Below are 23735 nucleotides of genomic sequence, written 5' to 3'. Positions count from 1 at the left end.
CAACATCCATTCCATAAACATTCATTGAGCACCTGTTCCGAAACAGGGACTGCTGCAGACACAAGGGCAGATGTAAGTCTGTCTTAGCCTTTGAGGAGTTCATATTCTAGTGGGAAATTGAAACTTTAAAAATGTACATAATTAGGTTGATGATAGAAATATGTCCAAAGTGTGGAAGAGAATCAAGAAGCATCATGCTTATGGGAAAGAGTGAGGAAGATTTCAAAGAAGAGTCAATATGTGGATTGTGTCCTGAGAGAACTGTAAGATTTCCTGAACAAACCCAAGTAGGGAAGGCATTACAGCAGGCACGATGTGAAATCTGGGCTCTGGAGCCATGAAAGAACACTGAAAATTCTGGGGAGGGGCCAGTAGCTCCACAGGGCCAAATGATAGGATGCAAGGAGGGGCTGGGTGTGGTGGCTCACACCTGTAATCCCAGCACTTCGGGAGTCCAAGACAGGAGGATCATTTGAGGCCAGGAGCTCAATACAGCAGTGAGCTATGATCGCACCACTGCATTCCAGCCTGGGTGACACAGCAAGAGCTAGTCTCTAAAAATTAAAAATAAAGAAGATGCAAGGAGATGAAAGGAGATTGGTGTCAGATCTTAAAGGAGCATGACATTCTCCCCCTGAATCATGTGTTTAAGCCACAAATTTTTTTCTAACCAGAGAAGTGACATGATGTTTGTTTTTGAAATATAATTTTGCAAAATTATAATTTTCGAAATATAGTTTCAAAAATTTCAGGAGTGCTTTTCTTCCTGTGAGACCAGAAAGAAGAATCAAGCCAAATGAGTAGGATGTGTAGGCTTTAAAAACCATCTTTATTGTTTTTTTCTGCTTATAAAAGAAATACAGATGCATTCTAAACAATTCAAACATTATAGAAATATACAAATATAGAAATCAAATGCTCCCTGTAATCCAACCTCCCAGACCCAAACCACTGTTACTATATCTGGTATAGATTTCTTTACACTTTTATTTCAATGCCATTTCAGTGGCAAAAACCACAATTAGTTTTGCATCAACCTAATAGTTTATAACATATTAATATGTTTTTTCCATACCAGTAAATATACAGCTACCTCATTCCTTTTAGTGGCATGTAATATTATATTACATTAATGTACTATAATTTATTGAATTATACTTTGTTTTGTGGCCATGAGGATGTTTTCCATTTTTCTTTCTTGTTTTTTTCTTTTTTCTTTTTTTTTGAGATGGAGTCTCGCTCTGTCACCAGGCTGGAGTGCAGTGGCTCGATCTCGGCTCACTGCAACCGCCACCTCCTGGGTTCAAGCGATTCTCCTGCCTCAGCCTCCCAAGTAGCTGGGACTACAGGCATGCACCACCACGCCCAGCTAATTTTTGTATTTTTAATAGAGACAGGGTTTCATCATGTTGGCCAGGATGGTCTCCATCTCTTGAGCTCGTGGTCCACCCGCCTTGGCCTCCCAAAGTCCTGGGATTACAAGCGTGAGCCACTGCACCTGGCCACATTTTTCATGATTATAAACAATCCTGAGATGAACACCTTTTTTCATAAGCCCTTATAAACTTGTGAAGGTGTTTCTATAGGAAACATTCTTAGAAATCCTTCCAGAAACTGATATGAAGGGAATAACCATTTTTTATTTTAATAAATATTGTCAAATTGCCATCATAAAGGTTGTAGCAATGTACATCCCAACAGTGTATGTGGTCCCCAACTTCCCAAGCGCTGTGGGATTTTATAGGCAGTCTGTTCTCATCAGAGAGATTGTAGAACCTCGAGACTTTTCATTTAACTCTGTGAATGTCTGCAGTTCATACATTTCTCTGGTGGCTAATACATTAACATTAATAGCAGCTCGAAGGTTTGCCCAGAAAAGCCCACATTTACGCCTATCCTTCGGCCATTCCAAGTATGCTTTTTTTTCCAGGAGAGATTTCAGTTTATGATACCTGGTGGGAATGCAGTAGAATGGAATGGGTTCCAGTATGATAAGAATTATATGATCAGAATTTTCATGGAAGAGATTGTGGTGGGCAAAGTAGAATTCATAGTGGCACCACTCGTTCTGGACAAAGTTGGGAGACAAAACAAAGATGGATTTATAGCTTTTCTCAATGAAGCTTACAATATTTTCACTAATGCTCTTGCCAGGGTCAAAGTATCTTTCATAAAGGCAAATCAAGATAGAACCATCTTCTTTCTCTAGATTGGGGATCAATTCATTCTTCACCCACAGAGAATCAGGTTCACTGTATGAAATAAATGCGTGGAATCGGACATTTCTCTTGAGTTGTTCTTGGGTTGTTTTCCTAACCCTGTGCCATGTTTGTGTGCATTGACCTAGCATCCTGAGATACCAGGGCAGATCAAAGTGGAGACAGCAGAAGGCCACAGCCAACCCCGGAACTAACATGATAACTACAATGGTGACAATCAACAGAGCTGTGTTGCAAGATAATTCGGGCAGATGAATGTCTTTTAACCGAGTTCCCCTTAGGTTTAAAGGGTATTCACAGGTGTATGAATCTGACCATCCAACCATCATGACCTCTGAATATGTTTCAAGCTGAATGAAACTTTTTAATTCACAGGTACACCGGAATGGATTTCTTCCCGCATTTAGAGTCTTAACTTCCTGGCAGCTCTGAACAAAATCCAGAGATGGGCTGAGAATTAAGTTCATTTCAATGTTCAGAATTGAAAGTCTACTGAAATGACTGCACCCAGGGAGATCAGTTAGAAAATTAAATGCAATATTTAGCTCTCGTAAGGCCATCAGATGAATAGTCTCTTTAGGTACAGTTTGGATTTGGTTATTATTTAGGTCAAGTATTTGAATACTTTTGGGCAAGCACCTGAAGACAGAATCAGACAATTTATTGTATGACAGATTCATGTTGACCACAGTTTCTGGCCATGAGCAATTTTCATCATTTTTATGTTGTAATAGATTTTGACCCAGATCCAAGTGTTCCAAGGGTGTGTTGTTAGCAAAGCAACTCACTAAAGAAAGTGTCTCCAGTTTATTGCCATTCAAAATGAGAGTTTTCAAGTGAGGCAGTTGGATAGTTCTTTTAAACAACTCGTCTGTTAAGATATTATTGGCAAAATTTAAATATTGGAATTTTGTAGGATAATTGGGGAAAAGCATGTGTGGCATTTGTGCATTTGATATTGTCAGGTTTTCTATGTCCATTTTGGTCAAAAGCAAATAGATTTTATCTTGTTGAATGTAAAACATTCTGAAATGTACATGCTCCAATTTTATAGTTCTTATTACAGTATTTGAGTAGTCAAATGAATTGTGGTCAAGATAAACCTTACCACCAAGAGTCACATTTCGGATCTGAAAGTGTTCCACTGATGTATGCCAAACAAATTGTAAGATAAGGAAAAGGTCGTCCCAGAGTAAATCAACTTTATTAAGTAACAGAACCGTTGTCTTAGCATTTTCTAAACTAAGATTTCGTTGTATTTCATAACTTATAAATTGGTTTTTGCCATCTATATTTGTCATTTCTAATATTTTTGAAGTCTTGATTCCATCACGCAAAAGAACCCAGAAATTTGTGTCCATTGGTAAAACTATGTGCAGTTTTGTTGTGTTTAAGATGGGCAGGCTACCTTCTTCATAATGAGAAAGAGTTCTGAATCCTAAGAAGACAGTATTTAGATGCAGATGAGCAATTTTCTGGAAATCTGATTTTTGTATTTTTGCCCCACTCAAACCTAGGATTTCCAGGTGTGACATGTTGCCAGCTTCCTCACAGATAGGCATGGTGTCAAAGTCATTAAAAGAAAGATCTAAATACCTGAGACCTGCCAGTAAATACCAAGTTACACTCTTCAGTCTGTTATTAGACAAATCTAAATATCTTAACTCCTTGTTGAATTCAAAGGTTTTGAGATCCAGCTGTTGAATTCTGTTATGGCATAGAATCAAAACTTTCAGTTTGGAGACAGAATGAAAATCTGAACTCTGGAGTTGAAAAAGGAGGTTATAGGATAAATCCAGTGTGGTTGTGTCTGGGGTCAAGTCTGCGGGAACCTTTCTTAGAGACATGTTGGAGCAGTTGGTCATCAGTTCCCTTTCTTCTGGTAGCTCTGGAGCGTCGCCCTCTACTGTCATAACAATACTACAAAATATGTAAATGTTTCTGATGAGTCTCATTGTATTTCCAAGGATTTTACCACTGATTTCCTCATATGAATGATGAAGATGAGCTCAAAACCCTAAAAAGACAGTATATAATATTAGTTTTTTATTTGGTTTGTTAAATCCTATAGGATTTTTATTTGTGAAAAAAAATGCCAACATCTGACTACATTCATCAAGAGGTTGGAATAAGGTCCCAACCTGTATGTTGGGTCTTTGACTTGATCTCAGAGCATTGGCTGAGAAGTCTCCAAGCTGGCTACTGTGCCATGTCTCCATTGTTGAGGCAAGTCAGGATTCTCAGAGAGGAGAAGCATAATGGCCCTTTGGTTTAAGAACTGCATTGTCAGGTCAGACTCAACACCCTGTCTCACATCTCCTTTTGATAGCCTGAAGATTTCAAGAAAATTGAAAGTAATTTGTTTTATTACCAGACATTGTGAGCCTTTGACTTGATATCAAGGAGTTACCCCTCAATTTTTGTATTTGTGGATATAGAAAGTCCCTGGAGCTAATATCTGACTTTCAACACTTACCTTCCAGATGAAAGTTTCAAAACAGGAAACAAATAGAATTATTCCTGTCCTTCTGCCTCTATATGTCTTCAGGTTGGTGGCAAAAGCAATCTGGATTGCTGCCAAATAATAGTATTAATGTTGAAAAACAATTTCCAGGTGTGACATGTTGCCAGCTTCCCCACAGATAGGCATGGTGTCAGTCATTAAAAGAAAGATCTAAATGTCTGAGACCTGCCAGTGAATACCAAGCTACAATCTTCAGTCTGTTGTTAGACAACTATAAATGTCTTAAATTCTTGTTGAATTCAAAGGTCTTGATATTCAGCTGTCGAATTCTGTTATGGCATAGAATCAAAGCTTTCAGGTTAGATTTCAATGTGCCAAGATAAATACTAATTGCTTCATGTATATTATCTCATTTATTTATCACCATACTCTGTGAGGGAAGTACTATTACTCCCATTTGATAGATGAGGAAATTGAAGGATATAGAATTCTGAGGACTTTGGGAGACATGTCAGGCTTCACGTGGTTGGATTAGACATAGAACAGAGGTAGTTGGAGTACTAAGATTTTACAATATTCATTATTCAAGATATTTATTAAGTACCTATTCTGCCAGAAACTTTTCTAGGCACTGGGGAAGTAGCAGTGAACAGAACAGATTTCTGTTTCTACACAGCTTATATTCTAAAGAGAGGGTAAGAAAAGAGAGACTGCAAAGAAAACAATACATTTATATGTTATGACTCACAATTCCACATGCCTGGGGAGGCCTCACAATCATGGTGGAAGGCGAATGAGGAGCCAAGTCATGTCTTATGTGGCAGCGGGCAAGAGAGAATGTGCAGGGAAACTCCCCTTTATAAAACCACCAGATCTCATGAGACTTATTCACTATCATAAGAACAGCATGGGAAAGACCTGCCCCCATGATTCAATTACTTCCCACCAGGTCCCTCCCACAACATGTGGGAATTATGGGAGCTACCATTCAAGATGAGATTTGGGTGGGGACCAATATCAGGCAGTGATATTGAGTTGAAGGAAAAATAACTAAGATAAGGGAAACAGAGAGAAACTGGAGAGTGATTTTTTTGCATAGAATGATCAAAAAAGGACTCCCTGACAGTGATCTTCATGCAGAAATCTAAACGGGGTGAAGAAGCAAGCCACTTGTTGTCTGGGGAAAGAGTATTTTGGAGAGAGAGAGAACAGCAAGAACAAATTTAAAGATCCTGATGTGCTTGGAAAATGTGAGGAAGGCCTGGAGTGGAGCTAGGGGAGGGAATCAGAGAAGAGGTCGGATCTTGTAAGAACTTGACAATTTTCCTTTGACTGAAATGAGAAACCAGCAGAAGATTTAGTCAGGAGTGGCAGGTTCTGACATACATTTTAAAGATTCCTCTGTTTGAGGCAACCTATAGAATGGGAGAAAATTTTTGCAATCTATCTGTCTGACAAAGGGCTAATACCCAGAATCTACAAAGAACTTAAAAAAATTTACAAGAAAAAAACAACCCCATCAAAAAGTGGGTGAAGGATATGAACAGGCACTTCTCAAAAGAAGACATTTATGCAGCCAACAAACATATGAAAAAAAGCTCATCATCACTGGTCATTAAAGAAATGCAAATCAAAACCACAATGAGATACCATCTCATGCCTGTTAGAATGGTGATCATTAAAAAGTCGGGAGACAACAGGTGCTGGAGAGGGTGTGGAGAAATAGGAATGCTTTTACACTGTTGGTGGGAGTGTAAATTAGTTCAACCATTGTGGAAGACAATATGGCGATTCCTCAAGGATCTAGAACTAGAAATACCATTTGACCCAGCAATGCCATTACTGGGTATCAATCCAAAGGATTATAAATCATTCTACTATAAAGACACATTCACACACATGTTTACTGCAGCACTATTCACAACAGCAAAGACTTGGAACCAACCCAAATGCCCATCAGTGATAGACTGGATAAAGAAAATATGGCACATATACACCATGGAATATGACACAGCCATAAAAAAGAATGAGTTCATGTCCTTTGCAGGGACATGGATGAATCTGGAAACCATCATTCTCAGCAAACTAATACAAGAACAGAAAACCAAACACCACATGTTTTCACTCATAACTGGGAGTTGAACAATGAGAACACATTGACACACACTGGGGCCTGTTGGGGGGTGGGGGGCTAGGGGAGGCATAGCATTAGGAGAAATACCTAATGTAGATGATGGGTTGATGGGTGCAGCAAACCACCATGGCATGTGTATACCTATGTAACAAACCTGCATGTTGTGCACATGTACCCCAGAACTTAAAGTATAAAATAAATAAATATATAAATACATAAATACATAAAAAGATTCCTCTGTTTGTTGGGTGGAAATGACTGGGAGCCACAAGGCTGGCAGGGAAGACTCCTTGGGACACTATAGAGTAACTTGTGCCAAAGAGAATGTATCAGCGGAAGTGGAGAGAAGTGGTTAGATTCTAATTTCAAATTAGTAAACAATTTAACTCTACGTGTCCCCACACCAGGCACTCTGAAGGCACCAAGGGCAGGTGACAAGTTAGTGAGGGAGTTTCTCTGCTTCCATTTGTATGTATCTGTTACACACTGACCCTCAACCTCCCTCAGACAGGTCACTCCCATAGACAAGCAGAGAGAGCAAAAGATATGCTCACCAGAAAGAGGATGGGGTAGAGAGACTTCTCTGTGCGTGTCATGCTCCAATCATTCTGAAAGGCTGGATGGGAGGTGGGGGAGGCGGTGGCCACGCCCACCCACAGGAATGCACACAAACATGGCGGGGTAACAAAGGTGGGGCAGAATCAAAACATAAGGCCACTTAAAATGTTACCTCTCTCTCATCTGTATTTCTCTTTCTCTAGAACCTTCCCAAGTCTAGTATTTTTCTTGAAGTGAAGAAATTCCAGAAAACCTATGGATAGTAGGGAGTGAGAGGGCCACTCCTAAGTTTTCCATTAGCCGCTGATACTAGTAAAGGAGAGAGAGCATCTTATCTCTGATCTTGGGAACACATATGATCATAGTTTCTTTGTGTGAACTCCCTTACATTGTAAACTTGGAGAATTCTTTTGTAAAAATATTAATTATCCACATTGGTCATTTTGTAAACTATTGTTTCTGGTAAGTGTTCTCAAATATCTTGGAGAAAAAGCAATCATTTTGGTAAGGTCACCACATTTAGATGATTTCTCAGAACACCAACTTTTAAAAACATGGTCAAATGACTTAAGATGCCTCTGGCCGTATTTTTCTTTGCTGACATTTCAGTGACTCCCTAGAGTGTAATACATACTAAAATATTATACTGCATTAATATGTAAATATAACACGGTATAATTATCAGAAAAAACAGTTGAATATGCTATTTAATTAATTTAGTTCCTGCTGGATTTTTGAACTATTATATATTTAAGAGTAAGTTTTCTACATCTACTTTTAAATATTTCTAATAGAAAATCAGTTTGCAACTGTGGCCTGGAAGCGTAATTACTACTCAAATTATTGTGTTCATAGTATCTAATGTATAATGATAAATTTTATATTTTCTTTCAGTTTTCTTAAAACTATACATTAAAATTCAGAATATCTTAATTTCCATGCCACTAGATGCAGAAAACAATTTTCCATGAATTCAGGATCTCTTCTGAATGACCTCTTAGTAAATAAACTTTCATTCATGTGTTTATCAACTGTCCCCTCTCCGTTCATTCCCATGATAGCTGTCTGTCTTGTTCACTTCTGTATCCTCAGCATGTAGCATAGTGTTTGACACATGGTGCCTGCTCATTACTGCTTGTTGAATGCACATATGAATGAATGAATCCTTGTATGTATGAATTTCAACGTTTTAATCCTTAGCACGACATGATGTATAATATGCTCTCATAAATATGTGTTGAATGAATGAATTTATGTTGTGAATTCCTGATACAGTGCAGGGCATGATGGTTGAAGAATGAGTTTGGTGGGCCAGGTGCGGTGGCTCAGGCCTGTAATCCCAGCACTTTGGGAGGCTGAGGCAGGTGGATCATAAAGTGAGGAGATCAAGACCATCCTGGCTAACATGGTGAAACCCTGTCTCTATAAAAAAAATACAAAAAATTAGCCGAGCGTGGTGTCATGCGCCTGTAGTCCCAGCTACTCGGGAGGCTGAGGCAGGAGAATCACTTGAACCCAAGAGGTGGAGGTTGCAGTGAGCTGAGATGCCACCACCGCACTCCAGCCTGGGCAACAGAGCAAGACTCAGTCTCAAAAAAAAAAAAAAAAAAAAAAGAATGAGTTTGGTTTTAGGAATTGATGGATCTGTGTTCAAGTCCAATGTTAACCATTCATTAGCTATGTACTTGGACTATTTATTTAATCTCTGAAAGGTTTGGTCTTGTCATCTGTAAAATGGAGCTTGTGAAGAGGCATAAGACAATGTATAGGCCAGGCGCGGTGACTCACGCTTGTAATCCCAGCACTTTGGGAGGCCAAGGCGGGTGGATCACGAGGTCAAGAGATCGAGACCACGGTGAAACCCCATCTCTACTAAAAATACAAAAAAATTAGCCGGGCGTGGTGGCGGACGCCTGTAGTCCCAGCTACTCGGGATGCTGAGGCAGGAGAATGGCGTGAACCCGGGAGGCAGAGCTTGCAGTGAGCCGAGATTGCGCCACTGCACTCCAGCCTGGGCGACAGAGCAAGACTCCGTCTCAAAAAAAAAAAAAGACAATGTATATAAGTCACTTAGTACCATGCCTAGCATATCACACTTAATAAATGGTGGCAGTTATCAGGTCAAGACTCGGGTGAAGCAAGGAAGGCATAAATGTTAAGGGGATCCCAAGGAACTCAGTAATCAAGATAATGTTTACATGAAATATTTTTAAAAATGAAAATTAATGCAAAAATCTATGTTGAACAAAATATCAAATTTTTCATAAAGACAGGATCAGTATTACTGATTGTTTCTTTTGCCTCAGGCTCTGTTATGGCCTGATAGGACCCTGGTGGTTATAATCATTAGGTTGACAAAGGTGCTTTTAATATTATCATCTCATAGAGTGCTTAATTTGTAGCAACTGACTTTAAGCTTCTAGGTCTTAGAGCCATGGCCCCTTAAGAATGCAGCAGAATCTAACCTAGTTGGTTTAGCTGGAACTCTCTGGGCTAAGTCAGAGTTTCTATCTCTTACCCACTTCTTCCCCCTGCCCAATACCACAGTCTTATCTGGGACTGTAATGGGAGAGGAACTCTTTCGAACTTCTCTTAATATAATAATAGTAAAGGTCCTATCTCTCAAGCAATACTTATGCATTATTACATTTTATAAAAACAACTTTTATATAGAGACAGGGTCTCACTATATTGCCAAGGCTGGTCTTAAACTCCTGGCCTCCAGCAATCTTCCAACCTCAGCCTCTCAAATGGGTGGGATTAGAGGTGTGAGCCACTGTGCCTGGCCTCATTAAAGCAATTTTAAAAGTAGGACATCAACTTTTTTTTTTTTGAGATGGAGTCTCGCTCTATTGCCCAGGCTGGAGTAAAGTGGCGTGATCTCAGCTCACTGCAAGCTCCACCTCCCAGGTTTAAGTGATTCTCCTGCCCCAGCCTCCTGAGTAGCTGGGATTACAGGCACCCGCCATCACGCCCAGCTAATTTTTGTATTTTTAGTAGAGATGGGGTTTCACCATGTTGGTGATGTAATTCTATAAATAGTATATATATGTTAATATCAAACCCCTACTACTATGTTAAAAGCAGGTAAAAAATAGAGAATGACCTTCCTTAATACATCTTTAATATCTTATAATTTAAAAGTCCAAGTCAAAAGACATCATCAAATGACAACTAGTGTTTTACCAAAGAATATTTAATCATCTAATTTCTCTTTTCCCAATGATATAAAGAAATAGAAAAGAGACTAAGAACCTATTGAATGTTGAATGATCTTTGCAACATAAGAGTAAGACTGACTTCTTTTTAGTATTTCCTATGTGTCTGACATGGAGCTAAGTGTTTTCTGTCCATTATCTTGTTTAACCCCTCAACAACTCAACAAATTGGCGCCCATTATTATTCATATTTTACAGATGGCGGAGCTAAAGCTCAGAGGTAAAGTAACTTGTCCAAGATGACCAACTGAAGAAGCAGAGATTTGAACCCAGACCTGTTTGGTTCCTTCTGGATGGTAGCTAAACCCAAATGCAAGGCACCTCAAACCTTGAAATGAGGTAGCTTAGGATGTAATCACATCCTAAGGACCGAATCACCGAGGTTGAACCCACTGATCTGACCAGCTGCCATGGCGGCCACTTCCTCCTTTCTCACCCCATGCCCTTCTCTATGAAGCTTCATGCAGCTGCTGTGGGACACTCTGCTAGGTGCCACAAAGTTCAAGAGACTTTGCCTACATGTATATATATTCTTAGGGAAGTTATAAGTTCACAAGAATTGAAATAAAACTCGAAGTGCATGCTATTCCTAATTAATAGCTCAATGTAGGTGATCTGGGAGAAAGCTCATCAAGAAATCAAATGCTCACAGGTTGTTAACCATCCTCTTCTTTACAGCAACCACATATGGCCCTCTGTGTCCACTTCTGAAGGAAACGGAATAAGAACTGCATTGTACAAGATCCATCAGATTTGCCCCTACTTTTAAACAGGTAACACAAATGCAAAACTTTTCAACGGGGTAAAGGAGCAACAAATATGCCTTAAATAGCCAAAGGTTTCATCTAGCAGAGGTTAACATACACCATGGGGAAATAAGAGCTGGAGAAAACTTGCCACAATGCATGGGACCGTTCAATCTGAATAGAAGAGCTGACCAGGCTTGATCCGCAGTCATTGAAAAGAAACCCATGCTCTCAAGCATCTGCAAGAAATTCCTCAGATCAATAGCCCCAAGGTCACTAATCATTAATCTAGACAAAATAGTAAATACTAAAAATCTAAATAACCCTACTTCCCTCCCCTCAATATTAGCTCAAATTATCTCCTCTTTAGAAAAGACCCATGCAGCCCTTATATCTTTTTAATGAGAGTTACAACAAACAAAGCTAAGGTTCTTACCCCACGGCTTGCACTCTCTCAGCAGAGCTGCAGGTGTGTGGATGATTCGCTGACACGGTCAGAATTGGCTGCAGGAGCGAATTGAATCAAATTTTTCTGTAAAGCTTAAACCTCATCCGCCCTCTTCTGCATGCTAGTGGTATTGCATATTATATATATTCATTACAATCTTAGCACTTTTAGAATTGTGGTAAAATACACATAACGTAGAAGTTATCATGTTCACTCTCTATTTTTATTTTTAATTTTTATTTTTTTGAGATAGGGTCTCACTTTGTCACCCAGGCTGGAGTGCAGTGGCGTGATCACTGCTCACTGCAGCCTTGACCTCTTGCACTCAAGCCATCCTCCTACAGGCGCTCACCAACTGGCCTGGCTAAGATTTCTGTATTTTTTGTAGAGACGGGGTTTCGCTAGTTGCCTAGGCTGGTCTCAAACTCCTGAGCTCAAGTGATCTGCCTGTCTCGGCCTCCCAAAGTGCTGGGATTACCGTGTGAGCCACCACGCCCGACCTTAAGCATTTTAAAATGTACAATTTAGTGGCATTAATGAAGCACATTCACACTGTTGTGCAACCACCACCACTGCCCATCTCCAGAGATTTTTCATCATCCCAAACTGAAATTCTATGCCATTAAGAATCATTTCCCATTTTCCCCTCGCCTCAGACCCTGGAAACTATAATTCTACTTTTGTCTGTGTGAATTGGACTACTCTAGGTACCTCATGTCTGTGGAATTATACCATATTTGGTTTTTTGTGACTGGCTTATTTTATTGAGCATAATGTCTTCAAGGTTCATCCATATCATTTCTATTATTATTTAGAATAATAGAAAATCGTTCCTTCCTTTTTTAAGGCTGAATACTATTCTGTTGTATGTACGTCCCACATTTTGTTCATTCATTCATCCATCAATGGACATTTGGGTGGTTTTCACCTTTTGGCTCTTGTGAATAATGCTTCTATGAACGTGGTGCACAAATATCTATTTAAGTTGGTACTTAGCATTCTTTTGAGTCTATACCTAGAAGTGGAATTCATGGATCATATGACCATTCTGTTTAATTTTTTGCAGAACCAACATACTGGTTTTCCACAGCATCTTAGAGCACTTTGATGATGGTTTTCTTCAAGGTGCAGGTCAGTTATCCCTTTCATCAGTTGGGTGGGGCAGTCATGTGATGATGGGCAGGAGTAGGAATGGTGACTCCATAATTTCAGCAATCAGGCAGGAAGAGGGTGGAAAGGAGTTGTCTAGAGCAGGGGTCCCCAACCCCTGGGCCACAGACAGGTACCAGTTCATGGCCTGTTAGGAACCGAGCCACACAGCAGGAGGTGAGTGGTGGGTAAGCAAATGAAGCTTCATCTGTATTTACAGCTGCTCCCCATCGCTTGCATTACCACCTGAGCTCCACCTCCTGTCATATCAGTGGCAGCATTAGATTCTCATAGGAGCGCGGACCCTGCTGTGAGCTGCATATGGGAGGGATCTAGGTTGCCTGCTCCTTATGAGAATCTAATGTCTGAGGATCTGTCACTGCTTCCCATCATGTCAGATGGGACCATCTAGTTGCAGGAAAACAGGCTCAGGGCTTCCACCGATTCTACATTATGGTGAGTTGTATAATTATTTCATTATATATTACAATGTCATAATAATGAAAATAAAGTGTACAATAAATGTAATGTGCTTGAATCATCCTGAAATCATCTCTCCCCCATCTCCAAACCCGGTCTGTGGAAAAACTGTCTTCCATGAAATTGGTCCTGGTGCCAAAAAGATTGGAGACCTCTGATCTAGAGGCCTTGTCTTGAAGTGAAGTGATAAAATAAGCATGGTATTTTTAAAAACGTAGATTGCAAAGTACGGATCAATTTTTAAAGCAACATTTTTGAGGTATTTTTCATACTTGACTTAAGATTCAGGTGACTGCTGGAGATCACAAGTAAAGAAGAAAATTTCCAGATGGATTTGTCCACAGGAGGAATGGAGGAATGACCAATTTAAACATGAATGATTATAATAGATTTATGTCTTATAAAATTGGGGAGTGGGTGGATTCTTTCAACACATTTTTTAACTATCACATTGGGGTTTTTAAATTTAAAATGTAGTCCATGTGTTTCCACATATATGGTAGGGGGAAATCACACAAAATATAAATAACTGTAAAAAGAAAAACAACAGCAAAACAAAACCAGCTCTGCTGCTCACCTAAACATATACAAACATGTCTATATTACACAGATGTAGGAAGACAGGTGCTGGCTGTACACCCGTCAGGAACATTGGAGAGGGTATTCCCAGCTTGTTGGATGAACTAAGCTCTAAAATCTTTTTCATTTCAGAAATTCTCAAACTACTATGATCAGCACACTCACATTGTATATTGGCCTCTCAAGGAAAAATAATCACTTGGGGTTTTTGTTGTCCAAAGACATATTCTTCCTTTTCCCAGAGACCAACATGTTTACTTTATTGTCAGAAAATGTAGACATTTTCTTTAAGTGTTTTTACATTTGTTTACCAAAAACAAGTTGAGCCAAGTAGAGTTGTCGTTTGTGCCATCTAATCATCATCATTAAGCTTGCATTTACTCCGTAAGTGCAGATAGTATTGCACACAAGATACTGGCTAATCATCATCACAAACTACATAGAACATATACTTTATTCCCATTCGTCAGTTGGAAAAACTGATTGAGAGAGAAAAAAAACTTGCACGAGGTCATCATCCAAGAGGGGAGGGAGCCAAGATTCAAAACTAAGTAAGTCTGGTTCCAAAGCCCACAATTTTTTCACGACTCCAGATGCCCAAGAGATTATGTAATACTCTCTCTGCCTTCACCTGAGATTTCTAAAACATTTAAATCCTTATTCACAACTAGCAACCAAGAACAGTATGCTCAGAACCATATGTACTGATAACTTTGAGATGTAATATTTTTATTTCTTTTAAAAAAACGTCCCCCGGCCCCTACACACGTGCATTCGTGCATGCACGCACACACACATGCACGCACACACACAAACACAAACACACATTTCCCTATGTCTTCTTCTGATACCAGACGTGGGCCAGCTATGATTCTGCCTTCATATAAGTTGCAATGCACAGAGAGCCTTGGGTTACCACAAAGGGATGGAAGTTTATTTTAAAGACACTGGCCAGCAGCACAGCCAGGCCCTGTAGAGACCTGGAGCAGCAGCTTCTGCGGACTCCCAGGGCAGCCGTGGTGGTCAGGCTGTCTTGTTGGGCTGCTCTCCACTTTAGCTATGACTTGACTTCTCTTTGACTCTTCCTCAATCTGCTTCTCTTTCTATTCCCCACTTCTCTTTATTGCTGCCTTTGCTTCTGTATGTGTCTTCCTACAGCCTTTTCCCAGGCTCATGGCTCACAGTCAGGGCTGAGGCCCGCTCTGAGAATACTTCCCCCAAGATGGGAAATCTGATGAGATCTTTGCCTCACTATGCAAGATGGAGCGTCTCTATTGGGCAGAGGTTTCATGACCATCTTACAGGCGGCTAACTTATTTTATTTTTATTATTATTTTGAAGCAGAGTCTCGCTCTGCTGCCCAGGCTGGAGTGCAGTGGCATGATCTCAGCTCACTGCAACCTCCTCCTCCTGGGTTCAAGCGATTCTCCTGCCTCAGCCTCCCAAATAGCCGGGATTACAGGCGTGTGCCACCATGCTCGACTAAGTTTTGTATTTTTAGTAGAGATGGGGTTTGCCATCTTGGCCAGGCTGGTCTTGAACTCCTGACTTCAGGTGATCCACTCACCTTGGCCTCCCAAAGTGCTTGGATTACAGGCATGAGCCACCGCACCCAGTCTATTTTTATAGTTCTTTCATTTAAGAGGGCCTTGGTCCCTGATCCAGGCAGGTAGGAAAGTCACATGACCTAGAGCTGCTCCCGGGTAGAAGGAAGGGTCTGGGCTTGCATTCTCCCTGCAGGCACTGTGGATGGCCCAGGGTCTAGTGTGGAGCTTGTGTTAGTTGGGGAAAGCTCCTTTACTTTAATTACTGGTATCAGTAAATGAAAATAATAACAACTTTTTTTTTTCTGAATCCTATTTCTGAAAAATAAATGAAAAGTTATAAAATTCTCACATGGTTAGAAAATGTAAATGATTTGTCATTCATTTACTACACTTGAGTATAAGGAGGGGAGAACATTTTAGTTCAGACAAATAAATTGATCCTGGCCGGGCACAGTGGCTCATGCCTGTAATCCCAGCACTTTAGGAGGCTGAGGTGGGTGGATCACCTGAGGTCAGGAGTTTGAGACCAGCCTGGCCAACATGGTGAAACCCTGTCTCTACTGAAAATACAAAAAATTAGCCAGGCATGGTGGCACGCACCTGTAATCCCAGCTACTTGGGAAGCTGAGGCAGCAGAACTGCTTGAAGCTGGGAGGCAGAGGTTGCACTGAACCAAGATCACGCCACTGCACTCCAGCCTGGGCAACATGAGCAAAGCCCCGTCTCAAAAAAAAAAAAAAGAAAAGAAAAAGAATAAAATAAAATGATCCTAGATATGTGCTAGGAACCTGAAAGACTTTGGAGTGATTTGGTAACCACATTAAAAAGACAAAAAAAGGTGAAATTAATTTTAATAATATATTTTATATAATTCACCACTTTATTATTTCACAAGTACTCAATATAAAAAATTACTAGCAAGATATTTGACATTCTTTTTTTATATAATGTCTTTGAAATTTGGTGCGTGTTTTACACTTACAGCGCATTTCAATTCAGGCTTGTCATTTTTCAAGCATTCAATAGCCACAAATGGCTAGTGGCTACCGTATTAGGCAAACAGGACTAGAGCCTTAAGTTAATAAATTACAGTCCTACAATGAGCCAACAAACTTGAACTCTAATGCACCCACAAAACTTTCCCTAATGATACCAAATATTGATATTTCTCATCTCTCATTTCCCCATGTGCTACCCCCTGACTCTCACTCCCACTTCCCCTCTCAACTGACCCTGCTCACTCTGGGAATGGTCTGTTGTAAGAGCCATCACTTAGAACCCACGTCCTCAGAAATTATCCCAAAGGCTTTAGGGACAGGGAAGGAATATGTGTACCTATTAGAGGTGACATGGGGGAGAAAAGGAGGACAAATAAATATTAAAGAAAAATTAAAGAGAAAAAGAGAGAAATGGAAGAGAAAAGCACTGGGAGGAGAGGATCAAAAGGAAAAAGCAAAAAAGAGAAAGAACAAGGGAAACAAAATAGAGAAAATTAGGATGGAAGGCAAAGAACAAGAGAGAAATGGAGAGAAAAGGAAGGGAGAAAATAAAATACAAGGCTAAACAAGGGAGCGGTAAAGAGAAAAGAGTACAGACAAAAAGAGGAAAGTCTGGATTTCTCATACAGGTCTAGGTATTATTATAACTTTATTAATTAGTTGCTTAGCATTGCTCTTAGGGAGAATTCCAAGACTTAATCATATAACAAATATCCAAAAAGACATGTCAGCTTGAGGAATTCCCCTGGATTTCCTTGTTTGCATCCAAGCCACATGCCATTGTTGCTTGCACTGAATATGAAAAATTATACACTGAATCATTCTTACTAAGATATATTTCAATACATCCAGGGCTCTGCTAGAGCCAGCTTATACCAGCTCATAAGAGCCAATTTTTAATTTTCAAGAATTTTGTGAGCCAGTTGTTAAAAATAATCATTATTAAAAATGAAATTATATATACCTGCATTTAAATAAACTATATTTAGGGCCAAGTGCAGTGACTCATGTGTGTAATCCCAGTACTTTGGGAAGCCAAGGCAGGAGGATCCTTTGAAGCCAGGAGTTCAAGACCAGCTTGGGCAACATAGCAAGACTCCATCTCTACAAAAAAATTTTTTAAATGAGCCAGGTGTAGTGGCATGCCCATATTCCTAGCTACTCGGGAGGCTGAGGCAAGAGGATCTCTGGAGCCCAGGAGTTTGAGGTTACAGTGAGCTATGATTGTGCCACTGTACTCCAGCACAAGTGGCACAGCAAGACTCTATCTCTAAAATAAATAAATAAATAAATACATAAATAAAGCTATGTTTAAAACAAAAGTAGTAAATACTCAGAACGCATCACTTCCTAATTATTTGTATATTTACCATCATGATATTCTAGGAGTTATTTATGTCTACTGTATCTGTATGGTGGAAACACTTTACAATGAATGGTATACTGCACTTCTCTTTCCAACTCCACCATCAGTGATGTCATGTTGGTACCTTGAAATCAACCATGGTAGGAGTATTTACACCATAAAATTGGCAAACACTATAAATTAGGACCTTAGTTATTGTTTTGTTAATTTTCTAGACTTACAAAAGTAATGAAGAAAACGTTAATAATTTATCAAAGCATTTTCTTTTTCTGTGAATCTGTTGTTAAACATTTACCAGCACACTACAGCAGCAGGTATCATTTATATCTGTTTTTAAAAAGAAAGCATTTATCTAACTCAATGGTTTGCTTTTTTCTTCTTTTTCTTTTTCTTTTCTTTTTTCTTTTTTTTTTTTTTTTTTTTTTGAGCTGGAGTCTTGCTCTGCCACCCAGGTTGGAGTGCAACGATGTGATCTGCACCTCCCAGGTTCAAACGATTTTCGTACCTCAGCCTCCCAAATAGCTGGGATTACAGGCATGCACCACCATGCCCGGCTAACTTTTGTATTTTTAGTGGAGCCGGTGTTTCACCATGTTGCCCAGGTTGGTCTTGAACTCTTGACCTCAGATGATCCACCTGCCTTAGCCTCCCAAAGTGCTGGGAGTACAGGCATGAGCCACTGCACCAGGCCTCAATGATTTACTTTTTAAAAGAGCAATATTTTGGCAGAGATTTATATATGAACTCTTACTTTTGGTTAAATTGATGTTCAGTGTTTACATTATTATGACCTATGTAATATTGGGCCTCACTAAAAGCTACATTATACACTATGATTACAATCTATGATTATACTTTTTGGTTTTCTTGTAGTTAATAATTGCCTTGTATTTTGTTTTGTTAGTTTTCAATGCTTCTATGATAATTTTCCTCACATTCCCAAATAGCTCTCAAGTCAAAAAATGTAATATAATGAAATCTATCAAATAAACAATCACCTCTCTCAAATTACTGTCTGTCATTTTGCTTCAGTATGCATTGGATTTCTGCAGAGCTGACATCCTCTGACTTTGAGTTGTTGCTGTCCTGGAAAGCTGTTGCTCCTCTCTGCTGTATTAGATCTCTTGTTTCTTGGAATGCACAGCATCTTCTTTCTTGGTTTTTATCGGTTATAGTGGAACTTATCATCCAGTAGTTAACTTATAACTTAAAGTTATAAGTTGCAAATGATTTTTCTATACAATTTTGAAGGTATTGTTCTATAAGTTCTAGCTTCTAGCATTGTACTGAGAGATGCATGGCTATTCTGATTTCTGATTCTTTGTATGTAACCTGGTTTCTTTTTTCTTTCTCTCTCTCTGGAAGCTTTTACTACTGTTGTTCCTGATGGTCTAAAATTTCAAGAGAAAGTGCCTTGGTTTGGGTCTTTGAACTGTCCGTTTTGCTGGGTACTTTTAGGAGATTCATGTCCTTCAGCGGGATTTCCCTGTCTTATTATGTATTTTTTTTGATAATGTCTCCACCTCATCTCTTCTTCTGATTCTGGTACACCTATTAGATGGATGTGGACTTCCCAGACTTAGGCTCTTACTTATTTTTTCTCTTGCAAAATTAGTCATTTTGTTCTAATTTCATAGAAATTTCTTTAACATATTTTCCAATGTTTCTATTTCTTTGGGTAAAGGGCTATCAAACTTTTTAAGTTCTAAGAAGCATCTGTAACTTCAAGTTGTCTTAGAGGAATGATGAACATCCTCGTAGGTCTGCCTGTGACTATATCATTACCGGTGGCACTTCTGTCCCCTGGCTCTCAATCTTGTTTGGGACCTTGTTGATTAATTTTGACAATTAATTTTTATTAAGGCTTATCATTCACACAGGTGGGTGTTTATCTGGGGAATTCAAGAAGCGACTATGTCCTAGTAGGATGAAGTCCATCACACAGTTCCAGAACAGCCAAGGAGGGCAGTGCGAGCTGGTCCAAAGTGACAGGGAGCTACCAGAAGAAGCAGTTCAGAAGAAGAGAATGTGAGAGTCAGCCAGGAAGTCCAGCTCTTTTCTGAAATCCTCAGGAGGAACTGTTTTCCTGTAAACATAAGGGTTGGGGACTTGAGTCATTTTACTTAAAATGAAAAGGAAGTGGTAACCCAAAAAATGAGAAACCTTGGAGACACTTGGGCTGCATTAATGAGGTTGAAATTTTTCATAAGTTTGTTTTCTAACTGGATCCTGTTTTGAGCTGACCATGCTTATTGCCCACATATCAATGGAGATCTTAGTGCTTTTCTATTTTATTCTGTTAGTTCTTGATATATATGAATTTTATCTATGATATTTGCTAACAGTTTACTTCCCAATTTCTTACTTCTCCATTTGCCATTTTTAGTTGTTTTGTTTGCCTCATTTGTTCATTTGCTGGTTTAACATGGAGCTGTTCCCAGTTTTTCTGTAACTTTTGTCTCTTTTCTGATTTTGTTTCATCTTAGAAAGCCCAGGATAATCTAGATGAAACATGATCAGCACCTCAGCTCCAGTTCCATATTTGGTGGTATAAGATAATAAGGACAAGAAGAATGATGATAATGACATAATAATAACTCTAACATTTATTGAGCTTTTGCTTAATGCCAGGAACTGTTCTATAGACATTATATGTATTAACTCATTTAGTCCTCGTAACAATAGTATGAGACAGGTATTTCCATTACTCTCATTCTACATCTCCACAATAATAAAGCAGAGAAGGAGTATATAACCACCCAAAGTCACTAGAAGAAGGTGGCAGAAGCAAAATTCAGGCAGAGGTCCGAGATGCTTCTCCTCCCCACTGTGTCTGCCACCTCTAGAGTGAATAGCCACGACCCTGAGATAAGTCAGTTACACACATTGTACCACCGATTTCTAAAACAACCATATGAGAGAGGTACCAGTATTATGCCCATTTTATAGATGAGAAAAAGGAGGCTAGGAAGGATTAAGGAATTCATCTATGGACAGATGAATTCTCTTTGTGCCTTCTCTTTTCTCTTCTACAGAGAAATTGAGCCAGGATTTATTCCCAGCATGCCGGTTTACAAAGCCCAGCTTTATAACCTTTATTTATTCTCTACTGTTCCACTGGGAGAGGCCTATTTTTGGTCTCCTAAGCCCCATTTCCTTATTTGTTTGTTGTAAATTTTTCAAGTACAGAAAAGTATAAAAACAAAAACAAACACCAGTTGTAGGCAAGCAGTGATAATTTTTTCATATTTCATCTAGACCATTTTCTATGCATATTTTAACCTAGTTGCAATCATAGTGTACATATACTTTTGTATCCTATGCTTTTTATTTATGTTGTATTATAAGTATAGCTCACTGCAGCCTGGAACGCCTGGGCTGAAGCAATCCTCCTGCCTCAGTCTCCTGAGTTGCTGGGATTACAGAAACTGTGCCACCACATCAGGCCCTATACATTTTTTTAAAAATTGTAGTGAAAAAGACATAACATAAAAATTACCATCTTAATCCTATACATTATATTAAGTGGTTGTACAATATGTCATTAAACACATTCCTCCATCGTTAGAAATTTGGAGTGTAAAATTTTCCATGGTTGCTAATGACCCTACAGTTAACATACTTATAAATAAATATTTGTTCACATTTCAACTTATTTCCTTAGGATAAATTCCTCAAAGTGGAACTGACAGATCAAAGAGCATGAGTATTTTCAAATGATTTATATATATATATCTCCAAATTACTTTGCTCTCCTATTATTGCCATATGAAATGCCCATCCCACTGCAGTCTCGCTAGTATAGCAGGCTGATAAAATGGAACTAGGTTAGTCTGTATTTTGGTGTAGGTCCCCCGAGTGAGGTGTGAGACTAGATAACTGGTTTTGTGACCTTTGCTAACTACCCATCTCTAGCCAATAAAGGGGATTGGAGAGACTGAGAGGAGTTATACATTAGAGGAGCATTTTGGAGAGACGTTTTGGTATATTATGAGTTTCATTTACCCTCAAGAAGGATGGGTGGGGTGTGCTCCCTCTGACCTAGGTCCTAGGGAAAGGGCTTCAACAGTACCACTTGGAAAGCTCGCTATGTGAAAACTGTAGTTTGGGAGACATATTTGACCAGTCTTTTAATTTATACTTGGAAATCTAAAGGTCTTGGCTAGCTACTCTAAGACTATATTTTACAAATAATGAAATCTATGCTTAGAAAGTTTAAGTAACTTGTCCAAGATCATCTGCAAATACATGACGGAGCTAGAATTGAAACCCAGACTTGATTAAGGGCTTGCATATTTACCCATTCTGTAATACTTCCTCTCATTTATCTGTGAAATCTCTCTTATTTTCATTGATATTTATCCATACTTTGGCCTGAATTCTTCATCTTCCAACTTTGAATTCTTTGGCAGGAGACTCCACCAATACAATTTCAATGTCCCGCCAGCATCCTTAAAACCACTTATGAGATCAGCTATTTATGTGTAGGACTGATCTAACGTCTAAAAACTTTGAGTTTATTAAATAAACTCTCAGTGACTTTATGTTCCTTTCAGGGAATTCTTTTTCAGATTTATAGGGTTTAACAAGTTGAATTGTGTCTCTGAAAATTCATGTGTTGAAGTCTTGAACCCCAGAACCTCAGAATTAGACCTTCCTTGGAAATAAGGTTGTTGGGAGATGTACTTAGTTAAAATGAGGTCATTAGAGTGGGCCCTAATCCAACGTAATTGGTGTCCTTATTAAAAAAAAAAAAACAAAAAGAATTTTGGACATAGAGACAGACAGGCATAGAGGGAAGACGATGTGAAGAGACAGAGAGAAGACAGCCATCTATGAGTTAAGAAAAGAGACTGGGTTGTCCACAGTAGAAATGGATCCTTCCCTCTCTCCTCTCAAAAGCAGCCAACCCTGCCAACACCTTGATTTTGGACTTTCAGCCTCCAGAACTATGGGAATAAATTTCAGTTGTTTAGGCCACCCAGCTTGTTAAAATAGACTTTGTTAAAATAGACCTTGAAAATGAATACATAACTGCTTGCTGAGTAGTTGAAACTTGGTTATGAAATCTTGAAGTTCAATACAGAGAGTGCAATCATCCTAGAGAAAATGGGAAAATCCAGTTCTTACAATTTTTGCAATTCCATTACAGAACAATAGTTTTCCTATTTTTAGCATACATTTCATGGTTTGAATTTGCCTCCCACTATTATGCTCCAAAGAATTTTAAATAATGACCTTCCTATATCCCCAAGCTCTAACTCCGTGGTTTGACTTTCAAGATCCTTGACAATATAGTCTTAATATAACTTTCCACACTCCTATCCTACTGTTGTTTTTCATGAACCTCACGGTCCAGTCAAACTGGGATACCAGTCCAAGAATAGGCCCGGGTATTCCTGCCTTTGCTCTCTTTATCTTTCTGTTTAGAATGGCCTTTCCATTCTTCATCATTACACATTGAAAAATCCAAAGTTAGAGTCTTCCTTCAAGACCTAATGGAAAAAAAAAAAAAACATCATTTCTAAGAAGATTTTTTTTACTCAATTTAAGCAACCTCTGAACTTCCATTTTATAGCTTTGTTTCATTGATTTTTATTTTAGTTATTTGGATATGTCTAGTGTTCTCTGATTGACTGTAAGTTCTTTAGGCCAAGAAGCCAATAGTATATGTTTGTGTTAGTTGGGTTCCTTCCCACTCAAAAAAGTAGAGACTGAGACGAGAGATTTGTGTGCTGGTCATTTGTAGGCTTTTTGTTTTTTGTTGCTTTTTATTTTATTTATTTTTTCTAGACTCCTTGAGTTAAGGGAAGGTCGCTTGTTTGGAGC

At 39.0% G+C, this 23735-nt stretch overlaps 1 protein-coding gene across 6 annotated transcripts; it reads right to left on the bottom strand.

Moving 5' to 3' along the window:
• Positions 1-810: 810 nt before the first annotated feature.
• TLR10 (toll like receptor 10) lies at positions 811-11845 on the bottom strand. Of its 6 annotated transcripts, XM_003258573.3 has the most exons (4): positions 11776-11845; positions 4696-5012; positions 4361-4549; positions 811-4236 (listed from the first exon to the last, which is right to left on the bottom strand). In XM_003258573.3, the coding sequence occupies exon 4, from the start codon at positions 4172-4174 to the stop codon at positions 1739-1741; it is 2436 nt and encodes an 811-aa protein (XP_003258621.2). In that variant the 5' UTR covers positions 4175-4236; positions 4361-4549; positions 4696-5012; positions 11776-11845; the 3' UTR covers positions 811-1738. The 6 variants fall into 6 exon arrangements, with proteins under 6 accessions (XP_003258621.2, XP_003258625.2, XP_003258623.2 ...); XM_003258577.3 differs by lacking the exon at positions 4361-4549 and having other exon boundaries at positions 811-4139; XM_003258575.3 differs by lacking the exon at positions 4361-4549 and having other exon boundaries at positions 812-4236.
• Between the last annotated feature and the right edge of the window lie 11890 nt (positions 11846-23735).

The sequence above is a fragment of the Nomascus leucogenys genome, chromosome 20, assembly GCF_006542625.1.
Source record: "Nomascus leucogenys isolate Asia chromosome 20, Asia_NLE_v1, whole genome shotgun sequence".
In the NCBI taxonomy this organism is placed as follows: domain Eukaryota; kingdom Metazoa; phylum Chordata; class Mammalia; order Primates; family Hylobatidae; genus Nomascus; species Nomascus leucogenys.
The sequence above is the reverse complement of the archived record's forward strand: the minus strand, read 5'-3'. Positions and strand labels throughout refer to the sequence as shown.